Raw genomic sequence first — 12,185 nt, 5'->3', positions numbered from 1 at the left:
ACAGATTACTTTGGGGGAAAGGTATGTAATTCATACCCACACAGTTGGTACATCTACTTTTAACTCTATGTACGTATGTTAGTATTATTTGAATTTGTTACAATAGGCAAATATTACTTTGGTAATTTTCTTTTAACTTGCCTTTTTAATTTTTTTAATTTATTTTTGGCCGCGTTGGGTCTTTGTGGCTGCGCGCAGGCTTTCTCTAGTTGAGGCGAGTGGGAACTCCTCTTTGTTGAGGTGGGCGGGCTTCTCATTGTGGTGGCTTCCCTTGTTGCGGAGCATGGGCTCTAGGCACTCAGACTTCAGTACTTGTGGCTCGCAGGCTCTGGAGCGCAGGCTCAGTAGTTGTGGTGCACGGGCTTAGTTGCTCTGCGGCAAGTAGGATCTTCCCAGACCAGGGATAGAACCCGTGTCCCCTGCATTGGCAGCTGGATTCTTAACCACTGCGCCACCAGGGAAGTCCAGTAATTTATTAAACGCTTTTTAAAAATGAGTAATCCTATGGTTTCCAGTGGAGTGAAAAGATAAGACACAGCTTCCAGAGGAAAATAACATATGAGAACCCCGTCTGAAATGTCAAATGGACTGGAATATATGAATACGTATTCTCAAGGTGAATGTTAACAGGTAGATGTTGGGACAATACAGAAAACTGAAGTGGAAGATAATAAAAGCCATCATCTGTCTTAATATAACCACCATTTATTGAGCTTTGTTATGCACTAGCATGGGGCTAAGGGCTTAATATGTTACATCTAATAAGGAAACAGATGTTTGGAGATTTCAAGTAACCCACCCAAGCCACACCAAAACCCATGTGATAGTAGGTAAATGATCTCAGTACCATTCAATGTGGGGAGGGCAATCATAGAGATGTGCATAGAAAGCTAACGGGGAGCAGGAAGGCTATAGGAGGGTTTCCTGGAAGACGGGACATCTTTGTTGTCTTGAAGGCTGAGTAGGACCTACATAGGTGAAATAGGAGCAAAGGCACAGAAGTCAGGATCAACGTGGAGCGTGCCAGAGAGCTCGTTATAATGTTAGAGGACAAAGTGTGAAGGATGGAATAGCAGTCGGGGTGGAAAGACTTGCAGGAGCTGCACCATGAAGGGAATTTCGTGCCATGTTGAAGAATTTGGATTTTATTCAAGAAATAATGGGGAGCCATTAAAAGTATTTGAGTCTAGAACTGTCGTGATTAGATTTGCACTGGGGGTAGGTCACTCTGATGGCAGTCTGGAGGGTGGATTTAAGGAGACGGAGCCAAGAGGCAGGGAGACAGCTCGGCAACTGCGCTAGTCCAGGCAAAGGAAAGCGGGGGTGGTACTCGTGGAAATAAAGAAACGGTTCCAAGTCTCGTTTAGAAGACAAAATGGAGAGATGTCGATGATGGATTGGAGGTGGGAGCCAGAGCAATTGAATGCTGATGGTGCCATTTAGTCATATGAAGAGCAACAAGGGAGAAGTCGGGATGAGGGGAGGAGAGAATAAAGAGGCCAGTTTGGGGATGTGGAGTTGGAGATTTCTGGGACACGTCCTAGCAAAGAGGTCCAACTCTTTGGTCACAAACCCAGAGAGCCAACTTCCTTCTGGACAGCTCCATGGGAAGACTCCTCAACAGCTCCTGTTCAATGTGTCCTTAGTATGTCACCACTACTGCCACCATCCCCACCACAATCCCCCACAGTTTCTCCTCCTATTTGGTCTATTTTGGAAGGCAGCGTCACTGTTCATCCAGGGTTCCCAGCCAGAAATCTGGGAGTTCTCTTCTAGCCTCCCACATTTAATAAATCGCCAAGTTCTGTTGAATCCACATTTCAACAGCTTTTCCTAAATCTGTCCTCTCCTCTCCATTCCCTCTGCCACTGCTTAAACAGACTCTCTTTTTCTCTCAGCTGACCTTGCAATAGCCTTCTAAAACTGTTCCCTGCACAGATCTTACCCTTGCTCATCTGTCTTCAGAACTGTCCTTAAAGTGACATTTCTAGAATGTAAATCTGACGGCATTTATCCACCCTACTCGACAACATTTACTGGTTTCCCATCATTATGTGGCAAAGGACAAGCTCCCTAGGATAACACATAAGGCCTCTCCTGCCTGGCTCGTGCTTACCTCTCCCGCCGTTCTCCATCACTCTCCTGTCCCACCAGCCCCTTTTATTTTACGTCCTAAAAATACCAAACTGTTTATGGTGTGCTCTTGCTCACAAAGCCTCCTCAGGCCTCCATGCCTTCGTACCTACAGTGCGTTCTACCTGGAATATCGCTGTCTCAGGTAGAGTTCCCTGGGAAAGAGATTCTTACACACTGAGGTGTATGCAGGAGGATTCTTTCAGGAGACAATACCTGTGAGGTGTGAGAGAGGCTGTATTAAGCAGAGAGCTAAACTGAAATGCAATGGGATTGCAGGAGAGGCCTCTGGCAGTCCCATGGGGGATCTCAAGCTGGGACAGCCCTTCATGGTTGTCCCTGGAATAGGGCTGTGTAGCCCCACGCACCAAGCAGCCCTTGCACGTACACTGCCTAGGGAGGGAGAGCAGCCTTAAGCAAGGCAGCTTTCCTCCTCCAAAGGCAATTCCTGGAGAGAGACTTCTCGGCTGTGAGTCAACACTCCTGCATCTGGGGAGATGAATGTCCTGTCCAGTGAAGGAGGAAATTTGCAAAGGGGGTTCCTGACAGCACACCACAGAATTTTCTGCAAGCACCTTCACAGACCTGGCAAATCCCTTTCAGTCTTTGAAGCCCAGCTCAGGTTTTACCTGCTCCCTCCTTCACCAGCACTCCCTCTGAGTTCATACTGACTTCTGATCCTTGCATATGCTTTTCACCCTCAGGAAACTGATGTGCTTCCATGTCTGTCTCCCTGGTAGATACTGAGGAGAGCCTGGGCCTGTATTTCAGAACCTAGAACAGTGTCAGGCACACATTGGCTAGTTAATAAAGGTATGGTGCACTGAATAAAATGGGAATGACTGGTGAAGGAGACAGCTACAAGGTTATAAAAGGAGAAGGCTTGAGTTTAAATGCCACCAAGGACAGCAGAGAGGTGGATGGCAAAGGGTTGCTGATCTCAGGACTCTCCCTCTCCTCTCACTTCACGTGGGAACCAGGTTAAACCCAAGAGTCCCAGGTTAAAGCAGAACAAGGCTCTGCTCTTGGAATGATCAAAGCAGGGCAGAAGCCAGCAAAAGTCTGTCACTTGTAAATAACTGTGTGGCTGATGGAGCTGGAAGGCAGAGGTAAAACCTAGAAGGAAGGATGTAATGGTCTATATGGGAAGAGAATCTTAAGAAAGAGTAGATATATGTATATGTATAACTGATTCACTTTGCTGTATACCTGAAACTAACACAACATTGTAAAAATCAACTATACTCCAATAAAAAGTAAAAAACAAAACAAAACAAAACAAAAAACCTAGAGGGAAGGAGAGGAAGTTAAACAGCTTCAGTTCTCTGTGCCATACCTGACAGTTGTCACTCAGATTCCAACATGAAAAAGGGCACAAAAACAAGCACGCCGATGTATCTGCAGAGACCACAGAAGCAGGCAAGCACCCTCAGAGTAGAACACACACACACACACACACACACACACACACACCCTGAATGAAATGGACACAGGAAAAAATCAATCCAAAAATTATAAACCATTAATATATGTAAATGAAACACCATTTATCCCTAGACAGCTATCAGCCTTCATCCACCTTCCAGAAACCTCTGACAAGAAGAGAACTTTGGATTGCAGGTCCCACCACATCTCCTTCACCCTTTGTCCCCAGTCTAGCACCATCTTCTCATTTCCCATTTCTTAGCAGCTCCCAGCCAGAGAGGGGGGAGAGTGAGAACATCTCTAATCACGGACAGCAGGGGGCAGTGCTCCATAAGCAATAATCAGACCTGGCTCAGAGAAACTTGCTTAAGGGAGAGAACAGGGGAAGAGGAGGAGCAAGAGGTCCGCCCAACACAGCGTTCTGATCATATTCCCCCACCCAGGCCTCCCTCCTTTTCTGTTTCTTCAGCACCCACCCCCCTTTTCCTCAGCTACTACGTCTCCATCCTCAGTTTAGCAGATTTCAGAGTTTGGCTCTACCCAACTCTCCAGAGAAGCCTGAGCTAAGGGATCCACAGCCTCTTGTCCCCTCCCACTCTATCTTGGTTTCCAAGGTGGTCAGGACTCCTGAGTTTTTGGCTGGACTCTTGACTGATGCTCAGGAGCCCACATGAGGGGCTTGATTCTAAGACCACCCACCTCTTGAAGGATGCATGCATCCTCACTGGCACCAGTGGCACAAATGGTGTGGTGGAACAAAGGCTGAATATCAGGCCCCTTCACTGCCCTGGCCTGGCACATTGGACAGTGCACAGACTGTGCAACAGTACAGGTTGGCCCTTTTACTTGCTGCCCCTGAGGTACCCTAAGTGAGAACTTATCATGCTAAGCACTGCCACGATGATCTCGTTTAACCTTCATAACACGCCTTTGAGGCAGGTCTCATTATCTTCCCCTTTTTGCAGATGAGGAAGTTGAGGCCCAGGGAGGCATGTGCTTTGCTCATTATGGCACAAAGCGCAAAAGGTAAGTATGGAGCTGGGACACACGTCCTCCGGCTGCCAGGTATGAGCTTTCTCTCTCCTCTAGCACAATGTTGCTTCTGCTGCGGCCACCACACTGACTCCCTTGTCCCCAACTCCCTCTCCGCTCTCTTCCTTCTTCTCTCTGGCGAACTAGCATTTGAGGACTAACCTTCCTGTTAGCTTCTTTCTTCTATCCCCAATCCTTACCCAGCTGGATTTCAAGAGCTTAGGAAAGGACATAAGAAAGCAAGAAAGAGTCAGAAAGATAAAGGAAGGGGGTGGCCTAAGGGGCCTTCCAGAAAGAGGAAGAAGAGAAGGCAAAGAAGTCAGTCACTGAATTGGGAAGGAAGGAAGGTGGGTGAAATGAGGGAGAGGAGCCCTGTGCCCAGACTGGAAAGGGGCACCGGCAGGGTCTCCATTGTGTGGGCACAAAGGGGCCATATGCCTGGCAGCCTACACAGTGTGTGTGTGTGTGTGTGTGTGTGTGTGTGTGTGTGTGTAAGGGGAGGAGAGGGAGGAGTGGCTAAGAAGTTCCCCCCCCCCATTCTCTCAAACCCCTGGGGCCCTTCTGTCTGCTCTGTCACTGGGGGTGGGGTTTTCTGAGAAAAAGGTCAGAGGGGAGCAATTATGACAGACAGCATGGGAGGGTCAAGGCCAGCGGTAACTGGGAATGGAAGAAGGCATGGAAAGCTGAAGGGGCATGATGGGGAGGGGCTAGAAGAGGGAGGGGTGAGGTGCCAGAGCCCCACTCTCCAGGTGCCCCCAAACCGCCCCTCCCCCACCCCACTGGCCCACTTGCTGGGGTTTGGAGGTTGTGAAATGAGGGCCCCCAGATGCATCCTCTTCTAACCTTCCGTTCCTCCCTCCTCCTTGAGTGCTAGCCCCGGAGCGCTCTCTTTTCCCCTCATCCAGGGACTTCCATCTCCCTGACAGTCTCCTCTCCCAGGGCCTGGTCCCCTGCTCCCTTCCCCCTCCACTCCCCACCTCCTTCTCCCATCCTGTGGAGCAGAACGGCAGCCGAGGCCAATTGATTATCTGAAGAAATTCGGAGCTAGCAGTAGAACAGCTGCAGCCGCCCCCTCTCACCAACCCCAGGCCCTAAGGGATCCCTGGGGGGAGGGGCCCTTCTGCTTTCCAGCGGGGCAAAGTGATGAGAGGGAGGCAGGGCGCTCAGAGGACTGAGGCTGCTGTGCAGTGGAAGGCGCAAAGTACTTGAGGCCAGGTAACCCCAGTCCGCCATCATGGGTGAGTCCCATCACCTTTGTGGACAGCATTTCACCTGCCTTTCAAACAAAAGTGTTGGATTCAGCAATTTCTGTGCTCCCTTCCCACCCTGGCCCCTTGTAGTCCTCAGATTCTCCGTGGTCTCTGTTCAGCCCTCCCTCTTGCCAGGTTCTGGGCAGAGTACATTTCATCTAAATCAGATGGGGAAGGGAAGATGTCAACCTCTTCCCGTATGGGCGTTCTTCCCTAAGTCTAACTCAAACCCCTCTTGCTGCTGATGTCATTCTTTGCCCATCAGAGATGAAAACAGCACCCTTCAGAGACTGAAGGACATCTCAGCATCTTCCTCCCAGTGCTGGCCTTCAGCCTTCTCAGAAGGCCTTCAGCCTTCTAAAGTTTGGAAAGGATCTTCAAGTTCACCTAGCCAGGATTTCATCTGGCAGGAATGGCTCCCTGGTAACTCTGCCTAGTGTTTTCTTCAGACTGTCTATTTGGACTCCTCCTCCTTGAGGCAGGCGCTTCCACTGCTGGACAGCTCCAGATGTTGCAACGCTTTTTGGAGTTAAAAATCTGTTTCCTATCACTTCCACCTACTGGTCTTTGTTCTGCCTCCTGGGACCACATAGAATGCCTGTTTTTGTTTTTTCTTTCAATATTTGAAGATGGGTTTTATTGTCCCTAACTCTATTCTTGTAAAGACACATATCCTCAGTGTTTCAACTATTCCTTCTGTGAAGTTGTTTCCAGACCTTTTGTCTTCTTGGCCACACAACTCTGAATACTCTCTAGTTTATCAAAGTTCCTGTTAAAATAGGGAGTCCATAGAGTGTCACCTGTCAGGCTGGCTCATTTCAGAGAAGCAGAGGGGCATTGGCAGTATAGGACAAAAAGAACCTGGGTTTGAATCTTCTCTCTGCCCTTCACTAGCTGTGTGACCTTGGGCAAGGTCCTTCTCCTCTCTGGGCTCTAGTTTCCTCATCTATAAATTGATTTTAGAGCCCCTTCCAGGATTCCTTTGATATTCCTTCAGCACTACTTTTTATCCCTTTCCCTATTCTTCTCTTAGTACCAGGTTCTCCACTGTATTCTCTCCAGTATCTGAAAGTTGGGGAACATAAAATGGGCCAAGAACTGTGATTGCAAGGAATTTTGATCCAGCTCAGAAACAATAATGGGGAAGGCCATGTTTCATAGCCATGGCATGAAATGTTTCATAACCCAGCAACATGGACCCACAGACACATGTTTAACTTGGGTTCCACTGGGACACTCAGCTTCTTCCATGATCCACAGAGACCAGGAGCAGAAGCACAACATCAGAGGGGTCAGAAAGTTTCACTCAGTGGGTGCCAAGATGGAAGTACATGGCACTTTAGGTGGAGAGGCCTGGGACCTGTTACACCCTCCCCTGCACTTCTTTACTCTGTGACCCCTTCTTCTCTCTTTTTTCATTTGCTCACCATAGTGAGCTCTCATGATCCCATCAGGAAAGCCTTCAAAGCTTGGGACCCTCAATGCCCACTCTATCATAACCTACAGTCCAGTTTCCCAACCCAATTGAATGATCCACAGCTGTACCTGGTGCTAGAACGAGGTCACTTTAATTTTTCTTTTTGTATGAAATCAGAACTGCAACAGGAGGAAATCATACACAGGACACAGGACACAGACCTTTAGGGCCCACTGTTGGGGGTCTTAGGAAGAAGTGAGGGTCATGGGAGAGGGCGGGAGAGAGAAAAGGAGCAGGCAGGACTGGGGTGGGATTGTCTGGGGATGGAGGGAGCTGAAGAAGGATCCAGGAGCCCTGGAAGTGGGGGAGGGGTGCCATCCCAGAGGACTAGGGTGTCAGGACAGATGGATCCCAGGAAGGGATAGGGGTGTGGTGAGCAAAAGGGATCCCCCCACACACCTGGAGTTACAGAAGGAGCAAGAAAGGGAAGGGAATAACTAGGGAGGAAGCAAGAGAGACCTGGCTAGGATGGCCAGGAGCTCCCTCACTCGACCCCAAAGTGCACGACTCGGCAATAAATAGTAATATTTATAAATAAATAAGTAAATAAATAGATGAATAAATAAATAAATACGTAAATAAATAATATCCTTGTAGAGCTAGGAGTTTGGTGCGAGGGAGGTGGAAGCATGGGAAGTGCGGTGAGCTCATCTCTTCTACACAGGTCCTCAGGCCCTTCATTCTGCCACGGACCCTGGGCTACTGAGCAGGGGGCGCTCAGCAACATGGGGGTAGCGCAGAGAGCCACGAGGTGGGATGGGGTAGGGGGGTATCTTCCCTTGCTAAAGGCAGCTTAAGGAAGCAGAAAAAATATAATAAACAGGTCCTAGGGCCGGGAGAGCCGAGCTTTCCCAGAGGGCAACAATAGGGCATCCCCCCTTCATCCGAGGGAGAAATCAGTGTGGGTTTTGCACATCTTTGTGGTGGACTGGGATGGAGGAAGCAGACATGAGATTTGGCCCACTCACTGCCTGGGCCTTTTGCAGGTACTCTGGGCTGATTTGGGGGACATCACCCCCTACCCCAAGATCTAGGTTCCCTTTCTCTGGCTGCACACAAAGAAGAAGAAAATTGGGATGGTTGGGGTGGGAGGAGATAGGGAGGGGGCCAAATAGCTCAGAGAGGGCAAGGCACTCACTACCAAGTAAGATTCGAGGTCTGTATATGCTAAGCCTCAGGAACAAGATAGAAAACAGGAAGAGTTTTTCCATAATCCCCAGCTACTGAGATTCCCCTCACAGGAGTTACCTCACCATGCCTCTGCCTCCCAAGGGCTAGACTGAGATGTCTAAGAAAAAGCCCACCCCCTCTAACCCCAGCCTTCCCCTTTCCTGTTCCCATGGCCCTTCTCTACCATGGGCAGGAGAAGCTGCAACAGGGTGCAAACAGGATGGGAGACAGAGTCAGGGTCTGGGGAAGGGGGTGTGTCTCTGAACATTTGGATTAGGAGTAGAAGAGGCAGCAGCCCATGAGCGAGCCAGGGGGAGACTCCAAGACTGTATACCCACCACCCAAGCAAAAACATTTCTAACCGGCTGGGTCCCAACAACAAACTGTAGAAGGTACCCACGACGAGAGCCCTCCGGGTGCCTGGGTGAGTAAAAGGAAATCTCTTTCGACCAATCGACCAACCGGTGGGCACTCTGCCTGGGCCCGGGGCCAGTGGGTACATGCTATGCCAGAGTACAGGGGCTCAGGGAGGAGAGGCCGTTCTAAGCAGTGAGCGGTGAGGAGGGACCCCAGCGAAAACCCGGGGAGAGGAGTGAATCCAGGGCGGGCGGGAGGCAGGCAGTGTTCAGACGTCCAGCACGTGATTCAGGTAGGAGATGTAGCAGATGGCCAGGCGCAGGATCTCAATCTTGGAAAGCTTCTTGTCGGGGGGCAGCGTGGGCAGCAGCTTGCGCAGCTCGGCGAAGGCCAGGTTGAAGGCTTCCACGCGAATTCGCTCCCGCGTGGCGTGGGCCGTGCGGTACTTGGCTGTGGCGCGCCGCCGGCGCCGCCGCTCCTCACGGCTCAGGTGCTGCAGGTCTTTCCGGCCCGGCTCTCCTGGCTCCATGACGCGAGCCTGGACCCCTCCCGGCCCCCCCGGCCCCGCCCCGTCAGGGCCCGCCCCGCCCCCACAGTCGCTGAAGCCTGACTCGGTCTCAGAGTGGGTGGGAGGCAGGTCCAGCTCCATGGTGTCTGAGTTGAGCATCATGATGGATGCCCCTCGCCCTGTGAGATCAGGATCCCCTCCCCACCCCTCCCTCTGGGAGCCTGAAAGCTGGTTGCGGGAGGGGCAGGAAGGGCCTGGGGTGGTGGGGTCTGCCACTGAGCTCAAGGAAGTGAGAGCCACTTCAGGGTTCCATGGTCAGCGTTCTGGTCGGGAGCCTGGAAGAGAGAAGGGGAAATTAGTAAGGGCAGAGGGAGGAAGGAGGGGACAGCTCAGAGATGGGGAGGGGTGAGGAAGGTTTAAGATGGGCTGGGAGAGGGGGAGGTACTGTAAGCTCGGGGAAAGAATAGCAGAAACATGGGGAGGGGTGGAGGCAGTGAGGCAGGAGAGACAGGCAGGAGGCCATGGTGTCAAGGAGTAAGGGGAAAGATGGAGAGAAGGGAAGAGATCCAGAAAGTCGGCAACTGGAAAGGAGAAGAAGCAATGAGAAGGACAGGGTCAGGATAAAACTGAGCAAGAGGATTAAAGACCTAAATGTAAGACCTAAAACTGCAGCTCCTAAAGAAAACACAGGGGGAAAACTTCATGACATTGGACTTGGCAATGATTTCTTAGATGTGACACCAGAAGCACAGGCAACAAAAGCAAAAATAGACAAACGGGACTACATCAAACGTACAAAATTTGTGCGTCAAGGGACACAATTAACAGAGTGAAAAGGCAGTGGGAGAAATTATTTGCAATTCATATAGATGTAAGGGGTTAATATCGAGAATATTATAAAGGACTCCCACAGCTCAACTTCAAAAAACTAAATAACTTGATTAAAAACTGGACAAAGAGCTTGAAGACATTTCTCCAAAGATGATATATAAATGACCAGCAAACATATGAAAAGATGCTCAACATCACTAATCATCAGCGAAATGCAAATCGAAATCACAATGAGATATGTATGACCTCATACCCATTAGGATGGTTACTATTAAAAAAAACAAACAAACAAACAGAAAATAACAGGTGTGGCGGCAAGGGTGGAGAGAAATTGGAACCCTTTGCCCTGTTGGTGAGATTGTAAAATGGTGCAACTGCTATGGAAACAGTATGCAGATTCCTTTAAAAATTAAAAATAGAATTACCGTATGATGTAGCAATCCCACTTCTGTGTTTATGTCTAAGGAAATTGAAATTAGGATCTTGAAGATATATCTGCACCCCCGTGTTTATTGCAGCATTATTCACAATAGCCAAGACATGGAAACAACCCAAATGCCCATCAATAGATACACAGATAAAGAAAATGTGGCACATACATACAATGGAATATTATTCAGCCTTAAAAAGGAAGAAAATCCTGTCACAATGCTACAACATGGATGAACGGTGAGGACATTATGCTAAGTGAAATAAGTCAGTCACAAAAACACAAATATTGTATGATTCCACTAATACGATATATCTAAGTATTCATCTTCATAGAAGCAGTATGTAGAATGGTGCTTACCAGAGGCTGAGGGGAGGGTGGGGAAGGGGAGGTGTTGCTCAAAGGGTATAGAGTTTCAGATTTACAGGATGAAAAAGTTCTGGAGCTCTGTTTCAAAACAATGTGAATATAATTAACACTACTGAACTGTACACTTAAAATAGTAAATTTTATGTTATATGTTTTTATCACAATACATTTTTTTTAATAATTAAAAAAGGGGGGAGAGCTGAGCGAGACTGGAGCCACAGCTCCAGGAGAGATTGGCTGTGGCTCTAAACCTTTCCCAGTTGTGAGGGGAGCATTGCAAGCCTTGGCCCTGCCATCCCCTCCCTCCCAGGGCCTGTCTCCACCCTGGCTGCTTCTGTATGTGTGTGTGGAGGGGAGAGGATGATAAACACGCAGATTGCCCTTTGTAGAGTGGACTGGGGCATATGGAGCTCGGCACAGCTGCCCAATTCAGTCCCTCCCAGCCCCCAAACCCCACAACAAGACCATTGCAGACACCAGATCCTACCACCCCGACCACTAGAATCAGGGGGAGGTATCTCCTCTGGCCACAATCCCCCTGCTCAGGACAGTCCCTTCCTCCAGCTCTGTCCTCAACACCCTCAACCCTTGCCATTTCCTGGCCGTTTCGGCAACTCTGCAAGGAAGATTGGGGAAAGGGAACATAATCAGCTTTCCACTCCACATCCTCCCCCAGCCCAAGGCCAGTTCAGATTGGCCGGCAGAGAAGGATAGGGGTAGCTTTTGGAGGCCACCATTTGGGGCTTGGCGAAGGTTGCTTGTCCCTGGGACCAGAGGAAATCAGGGAGAGGCAGCAGGAACATGGTCTGGGGAAAGGCTGAGGAAAGGGCTTTGCTGTGGGGGAATGTCAAGTGGGAACAGTGGGCCAGTCACTGTGAGCTCAGCCGGACTTAAGTGGCAGAAACAGAAGCACAGAGGCTCCTTCGCAATCACCATATCCCCTTCCTCACCAGTCCGGGTTCTCCTGCCTGATGGACACCTTCACAGGGGTCAGGACTCCCCAGCCTTGCCCCGCCCCACCATGCAGGAAACAGGCTCAAATGAGTAGTCCACTAACAGTAAGCTCTGAGGTTGGGGGTGTGAGATCATCAACATCTGACAGCATGTACGCACACAGCCATAACACAAAACAGAAGGGGGTGAGTGCTGAAATTTAGAACACACTGCATATTCCAGGGTCCAAAGAAACACGAGGGGATGGAT

General features: G+C 49.6%; 1 protein-coding gene across 1 annotated transcript; it reads right to left on the bottom strand.

Moving 5' to 3' along the window:
* Positions 1-9,112: 9,112 nt before the first annotated feature.
* On the bottom strand, positions 9,113-9,514 carry NHLH1 (nescient helix-loop-helix 1; the record flags this gene model as incomplete). The annotated part of the gene is made up of 1 exon (XM_079697528.1): positions 9,113-9,514. The coding sequence occupies one exon, from the start codon at positions 9,512-9,514 to the stop codon at positions 9,113-9,115; it is 402 nt and encodes a 133-aa protein (XP_079553654.1).
* Between the last annotated feature and the right edge of the window lie 2,671 nt (positions 9,515-12,185).

Source organism: Hyperoodon ampullatus (genome assembly GCF_949752795.1).
Source record: "Hyperoodon ampullatus genome assembly, chromosome: 2".
Classification (NCBI taxonomy): Eukaryota; Metazoa; Chordata; class Mammalia; order Artiodactyla; family Ziphiidae; genus Hyperoodon; species Hyperoodon ampullatus.
The sequence above is the reverse complement of the archived record's forward strand: the minus strand, read 5'-3'. Positions and strand labels throughout refer to the sequence as shown.